The 18849-nt window shown below is 40.9% G+C and overlaps 1 protein-coding gene across 1 annotated transcript; it reads right to left on the minus strand.

Moving 5' to 3' along the window:
* Nucleotides 1-1744: 1744 nt before the first annotated feature.
* On the minus strand, nt 1745-18758 carry SGTB (small glutamine rich tetratricopeptide repeat containing beta). The gene is made up of 11 exons (XM_033164513.1): nt 18585-18758; nt 14733-14854; nt 10586-10689; nt 9287-9356; nt 7355-7454; nt 6840-6944; nt 5552-5690; nt 5402-5464; nt 4602-4639; nt 3795-3878; nt 1745-2992 (listed from the first exon to the last, which is right to left on the minus strand). The coding sequence occupies exons 2-11, from the start codon at nt 14830-14832 to the stop codon at nt 2881-2883; spliced, it is 915 nt and encodes a 304-aa protein (XP_033020404.1). The 5' UTR covers nt 14833-14854; nt 18585-18758; the 3' UTR covers nt 1745-2880.
* Between the last annotated feature and the right edge of the window lie 91 nt (nt 18759-18849).

Genomic DNA, 18849 nt, shown 5'->3' on the forward strand with positions numbered 1-18849 from the left:
CAAGAGTTTCTCCTGTTTTGAATTATTCCAGTAAAAACCAGACCAGCAACCCAAGCATCTAGCAAGACACTGCAGTGGTAGTTGCTGGCATATCCCTCCATATAGATGTCTACCACAAGTATCACTGCTAGCAGTGAAGCAATATTTTAGTTTGCATTCCATTTGGCTAACTGACCAGAATGCCAACATAGTGTTTGAATGAGACACAGTGAGGATTTGTTGAATTAAATAAGTCCTTAACACACTTAAAAGGAAACTATAGGGGCAGGATTCAACTGCAAGGCTGTTTCTTCCTTAATGCTGCAGATAGGGAAAACTAGTTTTATTAGCAGACATAAACCCCTAGAAACAGTCCTCGTTTAAAACCAATTTGTACAATAAAGTCAATTTCTTCATGAAACAAGAAATGGGAAGTAAAAACTATACACACAATGTTGGAAAACAGTAAACTATTCTTTATTTTAAGTGTTCTTTTATTAAACTTATTCCAAACAACACAAGACTGATCCATGAATCATCTATGGAAAACTGAAGAACAGATTCGAGAGTGAATAGCTGCTACCTAAAGTGTTATCTGGAATGTGCATTTTTATTTGGAAAACAGTCTGCCTGATCTAACAGTGTTAAAAGGCTAGTGGTTTGCCATAAATGCAACACTTTCTGCTGTTTCAAACACATCTTTTTCTGGTTAGTTCACTGAACATCTGAATGGGTGCTAATCAGCAACTTAAATATGGGGTGGTAGCCATGAAGGAGATTGCATCTCTGATCATAGTATTTGAAAACACTACCATGACTGGTTAAATCAGCACTGGACTATTTCTACCCAGTGAATTCATTTCTAATTAATTTAAATGTCAATTACTCAAAAGCAATTTAATGAGTAGTTTGCATTGTACCTTTATACTGCAAGCTTTATATTCCATATTTTCAGTATTCTAATTACACTTGCTCAGCAGCAACTCCTACTTCTGAATTAAAATATGCTTGAAGCACTGTCCTAATGCCAATAACCAGACACCCAGGGTACTTGAGAACTCGGAAAAGGACAGGTCAATGGGGACCAAGTATATTGAAAAACAAAGGTCAAAAACTGCTGCTTTGTAGAGCGAGTAGCTGAGGAAAAAGACAAATGTTAACAGCACTGCAACAGACCCTTGGTGCTCTCCCACCCGGTCAGCATTCCGAATATCCTCCAATGAACTACTTCCTGAATGTTGCAATATATTGTTAGCCTGAAAGTCTCTCTCCTTATAGACTTTCTAAATTGGTTCTGCAGAAATGCGTAAGTATGTTTGGTTGGAATTACAGTATAAAAAATATAGTGACAGGAGGTGCGAACAGGAAGGAAGAGGCATAAAGACAACAGCAACAAATAAAAATTCAGAACAAAGGCAGAACTAAAAGGGTATAACAAAAAGCTGACATCAGATAATCTACAATATACATACTGTATTAACTTTCTGCTGTCAGATTTCCCTTAAGACAGTTTCTAATATGCAACCAATGTGTGGTTACATAAACCATAGATTACGTAAACAGGCACATGACAACTACATTGAATAGATACAATGAGCATATAACTCATCTCTTTATATAAAACATGGTGTCATTCCATCAAAGTTTTCAGAGCTATTTCCAGGGTAAAATATTGGGTTCTGTGTACGCCAGAGAGACTATTTCTGCATATTACTGGGAAAACTTTCATCCCCATCTTTTGTTCTGGATTCTACACTGCTTTTTGTCAACACCCCTTGGTGCACCTTTTCTGGCTAGGGATTCTAAAATTCTCTCCACTATCCATCCATTACAAACTGATAAGGAGACTGAGAATCACATATTGCTCAATCACAAGTCTTAAATATGGCTTTCATAATTTCCTTTTCCTTGCTCCTCTCAATACATTCATCACAACGCAGCACTGCTGCTGTGCAAGTCCCGTCTATTAAGACAACTATAGGAAAGAAGGAGGCCAAACGTCCCCTTTTACATCTAACCCAAGCTGCCCTATAAGAAATGTTTCCAATTATTTCACAGTAGCGCTCCCTTTGAAAACTTAGTAGGTACTCCCTGCTTGTCAGCCTACATGCTGTACCTCTTTGCCTGTACCTATGCATAGACCCATAAATTCTGCACAGCTTAAATCTTTCTGTTTCAACTCCTACAAGACAGACCCATTTATTTCTCCCCCAGCTTAGGGATTACTCACCCTCTTTCCATCTCCCACGACATCATCTTAGCCTGAAGCAACTCCAACAATCAGACCCATTGCTCTCCTTCCTTTCAAAAATCCCCGTAATGACCCACAATGTGAAAAAAGCAGTCTTCACTTTATAAGCTTATAAAGTAAGAAATGCAACATTAGTCATGCAAAATTGTTTTCGCTTGCCACAGCCTTGTCTCTGGGGCAGCGGCAACCCTTCAGTTTTGAGGAAAGGCTGCCTTATTTAATATATTTTGAATACAGATTTTACATAGGACTGACTAGCCTATCAAGCATTATTACTCCACAAGTAATATTATGTCACCACAAGTGGGTGATCTCTTTCAACGCACAATCCTAGTGCAAAAAATCCACTCTCTTAAAAGAGAACGAAAAATTGCATGCTTTTGTGCATTGATACGAAAATGCTGCCTTATATGTAAAGATTTTAATCAGTCACCAGTTTTATTTATACTCCATTTACAAAGGCATCAATATACATACATGATATGTTCACATCTGTGTGCAATGAATCTGTTTTCAACAGACAATAAGGAATACACACAAAGGATTTCTGGTCTCATGTCTGAGAAGAATTACAATGGTGATATTTGCTACTAGCTACAGTATGCCTTTTGGAATTAGTAAAACAGTGTTCCATCACATGCTGCTTTTAATCAGGAATGCTCTTCGGTGCTGCCGCTGAAAGATCTGCTTCGAACGTGGTTCCGCAGCTGCTCTATGAGTTCTGGGTTTTGCTGCTGTATCTGCTGTGCAAACTGCTGCCCTCTGCACAGAAATTTTTATTTTTATTTTTATTTTACAAAGATCAGTAAATGAGGGGAAGCCACTGTTGTGCTGTACTCAAAACACAGGAAGCCAAAGCTCAAATTAACTCTACAACTGAAAGAAAGTACTAATCAGACAGCCCATTTGCCCTAATCTGAGAAAAACATGAAATTTAGAAAGCTGTTCTTCGTTCTGCTGAAGACAGGGAAAGCACAGGCCAAATGCTCAAATGAAGGATCAAAACATAGATGTGAAGTTGTAACCAACGACGACAACAGAAAACAAGAACTACTAAGTCAGCCCCCTTTAAAACAACTTTAAAATAGACTATTTTCAATACTGCATTGGTCCCTAAGCCCTGCCCAACCTTTACATTCAGTGGATGAGGCCTTGCTAATGGTGTCATGTGTTAGGTATTAAACTACCCGTAACAGGGCCTTCAGAGTGGTTACACCAGCTTTGCAAAATACTGTACCACTAACCATTAAAGGGGCACGTTCTATTTTCAGTTTCAGGTGCCCAATGAAGACTTTTCTGTTTAACCAGGCTTTCATCAACTGAACCGAACAACTAGTTTTGCCTGTGGCTGACATTGTTGATAATGAAGGAATTTTATATGCTGTTCGATACTGTTTTAGTGTACTCATGTCCTAATATACTTCTTATGTGTTTGTATGCATAATACTGCTTGAATATTCTTATGGACAAGCAGTCTATAAAATTTCATATGAATAAAAAGAACCTCATAAATAAATAATTTTCATAAATATTAACTTGCAATTGCAGTATGTACGTCACTTACGCATGTATGAGACTTGACAGATCAGTGAGGCCACCAACACCGGCCGCAGGGCCCCCTATAGCATTTGTCATCATTCCCGACATCCTACAAGATTTTAGATACATGGAGAAATATAGGCATTAGTGTGTGTGTGTGTGTGTGTGTGTGTGTGTGTGATATATTTATCAAGTGTTCTCTGCTATATTATATAAAGAAAATAAGCCTCACAACTGTCACTCTGGGAAGGACGTCAGTTGGCACAACTTTCCCTTGCACGACTCCAATTAAAGCAACTGGGAGTTTTAGAAGGCACAGCTGTTCTCTTGCACAATTCTAAGTCACTGCAATGGGGATTTGTGCTTGAGAAATTCCTGTTGAATTCTTCTGACTAACAATAAAATATTTTGCTAATAAAAGTATGATTTGCTAATAAAGTATTGGTCTTCTGCACCTCCTTTAATCTATTCAAGGTCTGTTCATGTATTATGTTGTCTCTGAGATCCCAGTGTCAGTTTTGATTCTAGGGTCTTAAGCCTCTTCTTCACCTATCTGCACCACACATAATATTTAACAGAATTTTGCTCTTGGCAATCCCTGAATTGCTGCTTATTACTAGCAAGAAAAATGATTAATGACTTTTCAGCCCTAGGGAGTGCCTTCTGCAGGGGAGGGGGGGAGGGAAGGAACATGTGTGCCCATGAGGTGAAAACTTCTAGTTCAGAGTCGTTTCTCCCCCCCCCCCAAAAAAAACCCATATCCTCTGTGGTATGCCAAAGACTTTTTCACTTATGTCTTTCAACAGAGACTCCATTCTTAGTTCATACTTACAGTTGCTGAACTTGAGGATTCTGCATTAAACTCGCTGCCTGAAATAGATGAAATGCCTTGAGTTGTAATGCAGCCAGTGTTTAGCCCATAGCACAGAGAATAAAGAGCAGGCTTGAAATTCCACAGCATTGTGAACAGAGGTCAAACCTTTGACCAACCCTAAGCTGTCTGGCAAGCAAATGCCTTGGGCTTGATCCAAACCTGCTATTTTGCAAACAGAAGGGCTTTCTCAATTTGCAGAAGCGACCTGGATCCAGTGGAAGCGCCTGGTAGAGGAAAAGGGACGAGGCAATTTTTGCCAATTTCCCTTGCCCTCTGCGGCTCCAAGAGCCACCTCCCACACTGTTCTGGAAGATTGTTCCAACATTCTGGAGCAGGTTTTCAGGTGGTGTAGGGGGGCAACTGGCAAAAACTCCATCTCCCTCCATCACTTCCGCCTATGAGAGCACCCAGTTGGCAGAGTTCCATTCCAAACAGCTCTGGATCCAACACCTTACGGGATTCTCAGTTTTGAGAGGCTCATAGAAAACCTCATTTTACCAGAATATACAATGTAGGTCCAGTTTCTAAGCAGCCATAAGACCCTCCCCAAAACTATTTTGAAATGCATTCCAAAGACTTGGGAGCAGAATTCATTATAACAAAACAAAAGAATCAGTGACAATCTACCATGGGGTTTGTCAGCATTGAGTAAGAAGAGTTGAGGTTTCTAAATTGCTCTTCAGGAGAGCAAAATAAGACATGAAACAGAAGGAGGATCTGAAAAGGAAACCACAAAAATTAATTTTAAATGCACTTACCATGCTAATGAAGGCAGGATTGTTTATCAAGCTTGCCATGTCAAAACTTAATCCAGTTCCAGTCTGAAAATTAAATATACACATCAATCCTGTACAAAGTAGCACCGAGTCATTACAATAGTTGAATAAATAATTTGAAAATCAACTTACAGGACTGGACATGTCTCTTAACTTCTGTTCAGCTATTTTCAGATTTGACTTATAGGAGTCATTTTCTGGATCAAGGTCCAGTGCTTTTCGATAGCTATTAATTGCTTCTTGGTATTTGTTCATTGAAGTCAGAGCCAATCTGATACGAACAAAAGGAAGCCAATGTGAAAAAGCCAATCTGAAAGAGTATTTGTATTTTCTGATCTAATTCGCATTCATTTAAATGAAAAAAATGTAAATGCTGCTTAAATTCTAAGCAAGTATACTCTAGTCCACAAAGCTTTTAAGATGTAGTAAGTCTGTTTTGGCTTTGAGGTGTCAGGGAACTCTCAGCAGTGAACTAGTGTTGCCTACACTGACTGGCTGGTGTCCACTGAGACTAGCAGAGTAGGAGGCAGGAAGCCCAACAGTAGCTGAAACCAGAACCAATGACAAGCAGAGCCACCTTCTGACTGATAACTTGTAAGTAAGAAAGCAGACAGATGGGGGCAGGGTGAGGTTGGTGGGGCAGTACCTCATTCAGTGCCAGGCTATTCTGTGCTCTAGACAAGGCAAACTACTAGCACCCCCCCCCCCAAAAAAGTTAAACTTCAATTTTCAAAAACAGATGTCTTGTATAAATGATAAAATTCTTCAAAATATATAATAAAAGGAAAGTCTTATCAGAAGTTTACAGCAAGCCTGTCGCTTACTTGCATTTAACTTGTGTGCATTCAGCTTTTCATGCTTGACAAAAAAATATTTTGAAAATTAAAAGGAGGCAGGTTTCTAGGAAAAATGTAAGTGCAGCGATTTTTAAAATGGCTTTCTATGTGTCGTTCTGGCTTTACATGGTTTTGCTTGCATGCACAACGGCCAGGAACATAACCCCCGCATAAGATGCAAGTTACCTGTACTGTACTAGTAATTTTGGCTGATCAGCTAAAGGTTGAAAGGTTCAGCTAAATTCAAAATTGAACATCTGCAGGTAGCCCAATACCATCTAACTCAAATATGTTTCTTATTGCAATTAGCAGTGTAGTTGTACATCTAATATTTTAGGCAAAATAAAATTAATAGTTGCTATTGCTGCTGTATCGTTCTCAATGACATCCATATTGACTCTTCTTAGACAGAGTCTGCAGTGTTGATGTACTGGTAGAATAAAATAATCTGATAGACAGTTGCCAAGAGATCAGAAATTATCCCAGGGGCATACTGTAAGCTGTGGCGAGAGTTTGATATCCGATGTGTAAGTGTGTTAGGACAACACACTAATTTGATGTTCAAACAAATTAGGTTTACTTACCCCATTCTTCCATATGCTTTGCTATATTTTGGATCTATTGCTATAGCTCTTTCACAGTCCGTTATTGCTTCATTATGGTTACTCAACTTACTTTGAGCAGCAGCTCTGAAGTGAAAAAGAAAAAGAACAAAGAGTGCAGCTAAGAAAAGTGTATATCAACGACGAGACTATCCATCCAATCATCAACCCAACCCAGTAATGTTGACATCCTAACATTTAAACTAATTTGCAGCTCAATCCTAATAATGTTTTCTTGCAAATTAATTCCAATCAATCTCAATAGAACTTACTTCCAAGCAAATACATTTAGCATTGCAACCCTATCCCCAGCAAAGTCACCTGAACAAAACTAACTTCGCAATGGACTGGACCGAACTACTTAAGGAAATGTGGAATTTTTAGGGGGAGGGGAACCATGCTGGTGATCAAACAAGTATGGAGCAGTTTTCTGGGGAACTGTAGACATATAGACAGATGGTAGGACTGATATATTTCATTGTTCCAAGTTTATTTACCTGTTGCAATAATAGACTGCATTATTTGGATCCAGTTCTATAGCCTGAGTGTAACAATCCACCGCAGCACCATAATTTTCTTCCTTCATGTGATTATTACCTGAAATAAATTGCAACAGTAAAATTTTGTGGATAATTGGAATGCTGATGTATTAAACAACAGCCACAGATTGTTATAAACTACACCACATAAAAGCACTTTTATGACTCTGTTGCCCTTTGCAATTGTCTTTTCAGAAACAAATTGCTTTCAGCAGTATAACACATGCCAACTAGAACTATGCATGCCTTTTCCATGCAATTTTCCTTGATACAAAATGACACAACATAATGACCTTTGCTTGCGGAAATTCAAGAGATTTCGTCATTTTAAACAAGGAGGAAACTGGGTAGAATAAGCAAGTCAGTATAGTTTGGTAGCTAGAGTACCATAACTATATCCGAAAGCTTTGTGTTTAGATGCCATGTCATAAATGAGTAGGGGCCTTGGACATATCACAGAAGTGCAGCCTTGGTGCCCCCAAATCTCTAAAATGGGAAAAGCTTTTATTACCTATTTCATAGGCCTAAAGCATGGGTGAACAGGATAACAACTGTAAGGATTTGCAGTATATATAAAATACTTAACAGTTACTCCAATATATCTGTTCCATCTCTCTGTTCCATCTGAATCAGGGGAGGCAGTGGAGGTGAGAGCTTGGAGATGGCGATGGGCTTTATGTAGGTCAATAAAATGAAACTGAATCCTGAAAAAACTGAGTTGGTATGTTTCCTGATTTATCACATCAGGGAGGTGTGAAGATGGCCTGTTTTGGATGATACCACACTCCTCTGCAAGGAGCAGGTCTGCAGTTTGGCAGTGCTCCTGGATTCAACACTGCCACTGTGATGTGAGCTTATCCCTCACAGAGTTACAATTCCCATCAACCCTTAACGAACTACACTCCCCAGCATTCCTTGCGGGGGACGGGGCGGAAGATGCCTTAAAGGTGTCGCTTGCAATCAGCACACAACAGAGACAGGGAACCTAACTCACTTTTATGGAAGTACCGGTAAATCTTACTAAATGCAGTGGGATTACTTCCAAACAGAGCTGCAAGCGTATTAAAGAAATTTTAGATAGGCGATTAAATTTGCACACAGGCAAAATCATATTTCTGAAGCAATAAGTATTTTGTTCTATTTATTTTTATTTTGTATGATGATAATAAAACACTTGGGGGGGGGGCAGGAATCACCTAACGATCCCTTTCAGTGGAAGCCATGCACAAGGACTTCTGCTTGTGTAGCGTGGCTTCTCCCCCTGCTTCTCCCCCATGGCCACCCCAAATTTGGTTCCAAGGGAGGTCAAAAGAACCTCCAGAACGGGGGTGGGGGGAGGAGAAAGGAAGATTATTCCATCCGGCAAGCTGAAAATCTTATGCTGACAGAGCAATTTCAATAGTGTGACATTGAATTCCTCCCTTGTTTAATAGCAGTTATCTTCTCAGAAGACACACACACTTTGTGTGTGAGAGAAGGGAGAATGCCTCTTCCAAGACTTAACTACACACCCACAGTTTTTCTATACAAGTTTGTATTAAAATATATATTTTAACTGCTGCCCAATTAAATGAGGGAACCTTTTTAGTAAATTAGAAGTTTTTAACTGAATGAGTCCAGCTCACTAACTTTGCAGCCCTACTTACAATGATTGCACTCTACATTTAAGTGTTCCTGTGCTTTTTCATTTCCTCCAGAGCAGCCAGCAGACTATTCCTTTCTATTATACAGCATCTAATACAATACCCAACAGTTCTCTACTAACAGGGTTGGCTAGAAGCCTGAATAGCTGCGCATCATTCATGAACCATACTTCAATATGGCCGACAACTGAACTACGAAAGCTATGGCAAAATGGAATGGTATGTTTACTTCTTCTCAGTTACATACCTTCATCCTTCAGCTGGTCAGCTTTCTCAAGATCCTCTGGCAAAGAATCTGAGAGAGGCAGTATCTCATTCTATATGAATTTTAAAGAAAGGTAAATCTCATTTTTAAAATAATCTTATCTAGATTTAGCTACCTTTATTACCAGTCTTAAATGGAAATTTAGCCAGAGTGGGCCTATCAGCAATGAGCAGGCTAATAAGCTAATATTAGCTTATTCCGCAAGGTACAGATGAATAATCTTAAAAAGGGGCAAGAAAAATCAATTGGTATAAAGGATATGACTCTCGGTTTTTAAGTGCATCAGGGAACTGAGACACCAATCAAAATAATATAGTAATCTGGAATATTCAAGTATGAATTGCATTTACTGCATTGGGTTTTAAAACAAAACATCCAGCTCTTGGGTGTGCAAGTGCAGCGATCCATGCTGGACTCAGTTGCATGCAGTCAGCTTCTACAACATTGATTATCTATCTGAGCACATGACTGTCTTCTGCCCAAAACAAGTGGTGAATATTGCCAAACCTGTTTAATAAATATGCAGATTCTTGCATGCAGCTCAACGCTGGGTGCCGGATATTTGTAATCTGGCTGTTAACTCAGTAACAGGTACCTGACCCTCAGAACGTTTGTACCCATAGAAAAGGCTTATTTATTTTAAAATAAAACACTTGCTTTCAAGTAAAAATTTGGCACACACATATCAGGATAGTGACTACTGCGTACTGGTATTTATTCATTTTTACTTCATCTGTATGTATATATTTACTTATTACTGAAGCCTCTTTTGAGAGATTGCCAGTGTTTGAACAATCATTATTTTGGCTTAATAAGATGAAATATGAATGAGCCTTGTACCTGCACATGCAGTTTGTTCTGCTACCCTTTACTGGCCTGAATGCAGCATGGTAGTCTCCTGCCCAAACCAGGAGACTATAGTTACCAGCCTTGGAACAAGACAGGATGGAACAAGACTACAAGTTTAAGTAAGCCTCAAAACATGGTTTAAGATTCTGGCTTGTTCCAAAGATGGTGACCACCAAGTTTTCCCATTCAAACTATGGTTCATTGGTGGCTTCTTCATTGGATTCAGGTGTGTTGCAAAAGCAGTAGAAAGGGAGTTGCATGTGAGGCTCTTTGTTCTTAGCTTATTAAGGGGAGATACGATTGTCTGAACCAGACCACTAGTCCCTTTTCTTCAACTAACATGCTAGAACTAAAACCACCTAAGAAAACAAATAACTGTGCCCTGTTAAAATTATTTAAGTTATAAACATATCTGCTCCAATACAATCTTACCTTGTGACAAGAATCTTCAAACATTTCTGTCAAACGTATAGGTACTGCAAGATGGGAATCCTCCAAATTAATTTTAAAGACCGTCTCCAAACACTGAATTGCCACTGTAGAGAAATACATTTTGTTTTGTTTTTAAAAAAGGAAACTACTTGTTAATTTACCAATATATACGAGTAACACAAATTCTTTAGTCGATGGTTCCTGTCTTATAACAACAATTCACTAAAACCAGAATCAAACCCACTATTGTGGAAGGGTGACCATATGTATGCCCTGATAGAAGAAAGGCAGGATATTAGTGGCAGAAACCAAAGAACTTGAAAGAAATCAGAGGTGGATTTTGGTAGTTAAATCTGTGCAAATCAGCAAATATGACATGTAATGGATCAATAAATCACTGCCTTCTCTCAGTCAACACCAGTTGACCCAAAATCAGTTGATGAACCTGGCCACAGGAACGTGCTTCATCAATAAGTACTTATAGATTTAAGTAGCTATTTATAAGTACTAGGCAGCTTTCTCAGCCTCCATCAAAAGGTAATTTGGATTAGAATTTCTTTGGAAATGTACTTCATATGGGAAAAATAATGGTGTGGCTGTTTGTATCACATCTTCCTAGTTTCTAAGTCAACTACACCCTTTGGCCACTTTCGCAATAAATGGTAAACCATGGTTTAACGCTATGTGCCTGACCTAGAACAAGCTTGAGGGGATCCTTAGGCTCACACAAACCTCCCTCCTGCCCCACAACTTTGGCAGCATTTAGGCTTATTTTCCCTGAATCTCGGCTTGTTGTGCCATCTGGACTGAGGACTGAGATTTATAACAAACTCTGGTTAGTTAATCAAGTCAGCTGGAGAACCCATGGTTTGAATTGGGCTTGCTTCTATACCAATCAGAGACCAACCACATTCATGTACTCCTACAGTGTCAACTGTTTCAGAGAGGCAACAAGAGCTGGGCAATCATTCCTTTCTATGGCTAAATAAGGACAGACTGGACCTATCTTGATAACTTGCAATATTTTCTCTCTCTCTCTTTAACATCACAAAAATGTTTGCTTTAACAAAAGTGCATGTGTTATCCAAGCAAGAAAAACAAATGAACATGTCATCTGCATAACTTCCATTAGTACCAAAGGTGCAGAGTTTCTAAAATAATAACGGGCCTTCTAGAACAAATGGCATCATCTGTTTGCAATTGCTATAAAGCACTCTGACCTCCTGGGATAGAACAGTCTAAAATAAACAAATGGTTTCAAATAAAAGTTTATTTAGGTTTGTGATACTTCCAAGCAATTTTCTGGAATTCATAATGGTTTTATAGGATATCAACATTATTAAGTTACTTCGCTGTTAAAGAATAATGAGCATGTTTTGTAGTAAAACTATTGCAAAAGCTTCACTATTCCCCTACCCCTTACTCCAAAAAGTTCAGGTAATGTACACCAGCCTTCCCCAAACTGATGCCCCCTCCTGTTTTGGACCAAAACTCCCATCAGTTGCAACCAGCATGGTCAATAATCCTAGGATGATGAGAGCTATAGCACAAAACATTTAGAGGGGCAGCACGATGGAGCAAGCAAATGTACACTGATGGTCTCTCACAACAAACCTGTGAGGTTAGGCTTGGCGTCAGCCGTTCAGGTTGGATTTTAACCTGGGTTTCCCCCAAGCTGAGTACAACACTGTATATTTACTGCACTACACTGCTTTTGTTTTGGAAAAGGAAACTTTTAACCTGAAATTATTTCCAAACCTTTCAAAAAACAAAAAACAAAAAAAAAACAACCACCTGTCAATTGTTTATTTTAACAAACTTTTCCTGATGAAAAGCCAAGCTGCCTTCTTTTTTATTGCTTAGATGCTTTCCAAGCCAGCAAGCTCAACATGGAATTACACCCTCAATCTTTGCAGGCCCGCAAGGCCTAAAAAACCCCCGAATACATATTCCCCCAGCAAAAGTGCATTTGGTGTTAAGAAAAAACCTGCAAAAAACAAGGGAGTATGCCAGAGTGGCACATGACACAAGGGCAAAGCAGCACTCACTGGCATGGGGAAAAGGGCACAACTGGGTAACAGCAAGTATTGCCCCCCCCCCGAAATAGAAGCAGCCCACAGGTGCAAACCTTTGGAGCCACTGCCAACTCATGAGTTCCCTGGACCTCTGCCCTGCCTTTCCCATTCCTGGGGAGTGGCATCACCACATGAAGGGCACCACAGATGCTCCATCTCCCGCCAACCCCCATATATTACTACTGTGAGTATGGCAAAGCAGCAGATGAAGGGACTTCTACTGCAGATTCTTTCCTGCATGAAGTTGCTCAATTTCTGCTGCCCATACTAAGAATTGGTACTCTGCTGGTCAAGGTACGTGCTGTGCCAAGGAACTCAGAATTCCCATATATTTATGTAGGAGAGTGTAAAAGGTCTTGTAAGTCATACAAAGGGCCTTAATTGCCATGCAATTTGTGATGCCAGCCTGATTAGTCCCATCATCTTGCTGCACCCACTTTGCTTAATAGGTCATGACTCCTCTTTGCTTCTATATAAACTTCCTATTCCTGTCTATGTCCTCAATCTGTGCAACCAGTCACACTATACATATGTCAAGAGTGGGAAGCCTGTGATGTGCCAGACGGACATTGCACTTCAGCTTCTTCCGTCCCTGACCAGTGGCAATGCTGGCTGGGGATAATGGGAGCTGCAGCCCCAAAAATTTGGAGAGTCCCATGTTCCCCATCCTGATCTATAGCCTGATCCATAGCCTTCTCATTATAGCTTCTCATGAAGCTATACTGCTTCATGCTCTGGTTGAGCTTTAACATATCTCTTCCCCTGCTACTTAATCTCACCATATGCTTGGATTGCTTACGCTGAGAAAAATTCTACTGTCTAATCAAGCACAAATTTTCTAATCCCTCAGCATGTCAATTCCAATTGACTATCTTGCTGGATTATGCCTATGCAAATTTGCAGTTCACTTTTCTGAACAACAGGGGGCCACCACTGGAAAGGCTTGATCCTGTGTTGCCATCCTCCAAACCTCCTGTGGAGGTGGAACATGAAGCAGTGCCTCAGATGATCTCAGGGTCCAGGTCAATTCATTTACAGCCTAGAATAAGACAATTTCATGTATGTAATGAATCTGCTGTTGGCCCATAGATGGCTCCCAAATGAACTATGGTTTTGCTATCATCTCCTTTCAACTCTCAGATAGGAAGTACCCCGAGAAGCTCCAGTTGACTACATACCAGGCAGGATGGGAACCACTCCCAGCTGAAATTCCCTCAACATAGAGGGGCAGACCTAGAGCTAAACCTCCCTATCCTTGCCTTCGATCTAAGCATGTCACATGGAAGACTTTACTGTGCCTCTGTGGTGTATGAAGCAAGAAAGATGAGCCTCACTAGCCTCCAGAAGCAATTTTTTGCTACCTAGCCCACCTAATTTGTGGTTTCCTGCCAACTGAGCCTCATTGTTGCTCCATGTAAACTAAGAACATAAGGATCAGGCCAATGGCACATCTACTGCAGCATCCTGTTCTCATAGTGGCTGCTCATAATGCCTGCAGGAAATCTGGATGCAATACCCGAGCACAAGAGCATTCTCTTCTCTTGTGGTTTCCAGAAACTGGTATTTGGAAGCATTGCTGTTTCTGATCATGGAGACAGATCACAGCCAACATGGCTAGTAGCCATTGATAGCCTTATCCTTTATATATTTGTCCAGTCCTCTTTTAAAGCCACCCTAGTTGGCGTCCATTGCTGCTTCCATCACTGCCTCCTGTGGGAGTGAGTTCCACAATTTAACTATGCACAGCATGTAGAAGTACTTTATCTTATCTGTCTTGAATCTTCCAACATTCAGGAAGACAAAACAGGCGCCAGGTCTAGCTGCCCACTGCAATTTGACCCAGCTCTCTCCAGGGGTTACACACTGCAAGAGAACATTGGTTGTGTTTCAACAAGCTGTCTTTCTGGGAAGTCTGTCTGCTATTAGTCATCTTCTAACAAAGTGCCTCTGCTTGAAAACCTCCAGCCCAGAAGAAAACAAACACAGCTTTAATGCCTCTCTTGGTTTTCACACATTTGACATCAACACTTCCTTCCATCAGGCATCATGACTCTTCAGTCATCACCACAAACCTTCCAAGCTTTCTTGTTCATCTGATGTGAATGCATCCATCTGGCTCTGTTCTCGCAAGAAATGGATGACAGCATATACAAGGTGTTTGACAGAAGACATTTTCAAGGTCTGTGAAGCTCCCCTGAATCACAAAAGTAAGAACAATCAAATTAGTTCTAAGGAAATACAGGGAAACCCAGTAAAACTGAGAACGCAAAAGCTTTTTTATTTCAACAACAGTTTTTCTGGATGCTACTTTACTGAATTAAGCTGAAGCTATAAGAGTTTGTTGTGGATAATGAAGACTCCTTTATCATAGACTGTAGGGCTCTCCCCATTCCAACATTTTTTTAAAATAAAAAATGCAATTAAATAGTATTGCATTAACCAATCTTTTTGCTTTCCCCCATTGCTGTTCCTCTCCAAAAACCAAAACAGGGAAGGGATAAGGAGTGTTTACAGAAAGACAGAGTTCCCCCCCCCCCAAGCCTTGGGCACTGATAAATTTCACCAAATTACCTTTTTCTTCTTAACTGACTTTGCCCCTCTGCATTGCTAGCATCTGTAGACTGAGAGAAGAGCTTCAGCTGATCATGCACATAGCTGATTTGTTGGGATTTGCCTCTCAACATGAAACTGCTACACTTCAAAGAGCCAAAATGTGGGGATGCAGGAGCAGGAAGCAGTTAAGCCCGTTAAGCTCTCTATTTCCCTGCATGAAGACTGAGGGAAGAACTAAGAATCTCATGGCATACTAAGACTAACCAATTTATAATGACAAAAGCTTTTGTGGCTTAGAGAAGCCCCTTCAACAGAGACATAAAGTGTCACCCTCAGCTGGCAGGTATGCCTACAAATGGGTGCAAGGTATTGTGGGTTTTATTCTGTTTTCTTTTCCTTATATATTTGAAAATCAGTAAAAACATCATGCTTTTTTTTAAAAAGGGCACAAAAGGGAGGAAACATAGTAGTTTGAAATGATATGGAACCAAGAGCTGATCAACAATATACAATTTATCAAGTAGGTCAATTCTGTTCATTTGGATCTGAACAGAAACAATAATTTCCTTTCACAACACAAATTAATTTCCTTACTATGGAATTTCTAGATTTTTCTTCTCCGATTCTGGGTCTTTTCTTCTGCCCTATGGTAAAAAAGGTAAGGTAAAGGGACCCCTGGACGGTTAAGTCCAGTCAAAGGCGACCATGGGGTGTAGCCTTCATCTCACTTCAGGCCAAGGGAGCCAGCGTTTATGCTGGTAGGAACCTGGCTATGCTGGCATTGCTACCCAACACTGTCTGCCTGTTGGGGTGGAGCATATTCATAGTTCTATCAACTATATGCATGGATTTGGTTGGGTTGCAATACTGACTTATTATGGGAGGGGTTGAAGTAAGAAAGAGAGAGGTTGCTGCAGTTTGGGTACAGTTTCCCCAAAGAGCAGAGATGGGGTGTGTTTCCTGGTCTGTTCAAGTGTTCTCCCTAGTTCTCAAAATATGGAGGCTATTATTTTTAATAACCTTTTATTGGATTTTATAAACAAGGATCGTAGGAATAATTAATAATACAAATAAATATACCAAGTCTTATTTCATTTGTATATCACAAAAATAGCATAATAAATTTTCAGTAATATCTACAACAAATGGTTCGTTATTAGTGACCAATGTGTAAGTTCTTGGTTTGTGAATTGGTTTAAACAAAAACAAAGGAGGAGCAGGATAGAACAGAGATAACAGGTAACATTCAGCATCACATAGCCAAACATCCAGTCAGGAGCCCTTGTGGTTGTACTTAGAAAAAGTATGAGTAATAGTCATTTTCCCTCTAATTTTACCAATGAAACAATATCAAGTGTTGGTCTATTTATGAATGTAGGAGGGGGCGTTCAAAAGGAAGGCAATAATTTATGTTTTAATAAAATTTAGATAAACCAGACTGATCCAAATGTTGTACATTTTCTGGAATACTGGCATATGGAGGCTATTATGATCTATTCTTGGTGGCTCATACTCAGAGGCCAGGGGAGCAGTCGTAGTGCAAATATTCTGTCAACCTTGAGGGGGTTAAGATGGAGCGAGCTTGGGTTCCAAGTGAGCTTTTAGAAATTGCTTGAAGCCGGAGTTTCCAGGGGTGGAGGAGGAAGCTTGGCACATTACATATCCTTAAGGGAACTCTTTTCTTCATTTAATGGCAATGCTGAAGAATGAGTGCACTCACCACTGGAGATGAGAACTCAGACTACATGTTGCTGGGCTCAAGATGTTCACGAAAGAAAGCAGGTCTGTCACTATGGATCTTATAGGAGGTCTACTGTGAGGCCGCATTTTGGGTTTTGCTGAGGCATGCACTTTATTAATTTATTTAAAACATGTCTAAACCATCTTTCAATTAGATATTCCAGAGGCAGATTAGATTGTTAGGTGGAAAACAAAAAACAAATGAAACAACAACAATCGATAAAACGTTTTGCAAGTAAAAGGCAGCTTCCTGGCAAATATTTTGAACTCTTCCTATCACCATCCTACAGCAACTCACATGCACATTCCAGCTAGGCCTCAGGCTGGCCACAGTTATTTACACAGTGCATAGGCATATTAGACCTAGGCAGGAGATGAAAGGATGAAAACAGCAGCAGCTGCCCCACCCACCCACCCCAAAATCCACCAACTACCTCCAATGTATGGAATGTCCTTAAGGACTCTGTAAAGCACTATGCTCACTCACTGATGCTGCTATAGAAATAAATTATTATTAATAATAATAATTTATCACCTAGCAATGCAGCCAAAAATTGCTTTCCACATTGTTGTTTTCAATGAACCACACAACTGAACTGATGGAAATGGTAAAGGGAAACATGCCCTTTTATGAAAATAAATATAATAATTGTCTTCTTCCAACATAGACCTGCCCTTTAGGATGAAGACTAGAACATGGTGACCTCAATGCAAACTTGTGATTAGTGACACAGTGCTGACTCAGAGCTTCATTTGCATTCAGCATCTTCTCCCTTAGAAATTATGTAACTTATGGGAAATTTTCCCTAGTACAACTTCATAGGTTCTCCTCCTCCCCACCACCCGCTGCCAAATTCACCCTGAAAAGACTTCATAATACCGATGCTAAAAATACTGTTTGGACTATTAAGGCTGATGATGAGCATCCAAAGGGTTGCTAGTCAATGGCGAAGCAAGAAGTGTTGTCATATAATAAACGGTGTTTTGTTTTCATGATGGCACAGCCCACTTGAGGCAAACGTTGCCGAGCGCAGGAGGATGCAGCGTGCGTGTGCTTAATAACGGTAGCATTTTGCATTCCCCGGTGCACTTTATGGAGTTATATAACTGGCCTCTTCTATTTTGGAAAACGTTATTCCTTGGGAATGCTTTCGGCAGGTTCCCCCTGGTTCATCCACATACGCACCACCAGGAGCTACATGATTTGGCAGGTGGACAGCTTCAGGGCTCACAGCATACGAGCGGAGGACAGTCATGCAATGCGTACCCAACACGGGAGAAACCCTGCCAGCAACCCGCCTAGGAAACACCCCCGCTCGCCCATTTTCTCCATCTAGCTAGGCTACGTCCACCTCAGGTACGCGAGCCAGACCGAGATCGCCTCGGACGCTAAGGCGGGAGACCACGAGCTACCTGAGGGGTGGGGTGCGAGGCGAAGACCTGCAAAAGGGAGAAGGAAAGCGACGGGGATGCTGGGCGCCCTTCCTCACCAACATGCACACACGAACATCTGGGAGAGCCAGATGTTCGCCCCGTCCCTTCTTGCCTGAGCGGCTACGACGGCAACCGCTCTGCGGCTTTTGCGCGGCACACTCCATGCAGAAGGGCAGGGCGATGGCAGAAGAGCTTACCGCGCGAGCAGGATCAGGAGGAGGAGGAAAACCGGGCGGGCGGAGCAATGGCTGTCCGCTACGAAGCTGCTTTCGTTCTTTCGCCGCCGCCGCTGCTGCTATGAGAGGCACAAACTTGTCCCCGGCTCGCTCCCGAGGCGTTGTTGTCGTCCGTGTGAGGGAGTGAGGGAAGGCGGGCGCGTGCCTGAAGGGGGCGCGCCTGCGCGCGCGGCGGCGGCGAGAACGAGACCTGGCCCGGCGGAAGTGAATGCGCAGCTCGGCTCGG

This window comes from Lacerta agilis, chromosome 11 (genome assembly GCF_009819535.1).
Source record: "Lacerta agilis isolate rLacAgi1 chromosome 11, rLacAgi1.pri, whole genome shotgun sequence".
Classification (NCBI taxonomy): domain Eukaryota; kingdom Metazoa; phylum Chordata; class Lepidosauria; order Squamata; family Lacertidae; genus Lacerta; species Lacerta agilis.

Excerpts from the sequence above, each read along its gene's own strand:
- SGTB (XM_033164513.1), bottom strand. The coding sequence starts at position 14,832 with ATGTCTTCTGTCAAACACCTTGTATATGCTGTCATCCATTTCTTGCGA. Across the intron at positions 3,879-4,601 it reads AATCCTCAAGTTCAGCAACT|GATGTCGGGAATGATGACAA; the intron begins GTAAGTATGAAC and ends AAAATCTTGTAG. Across the intron at positions 2,993-3,794 it reads CTGTCAAGTCTCATACATGC|AGGGCAGCAGTTTGCACAGC; the intron begins GTAAGTGACGTA and ends ATTTCTGTGCAG.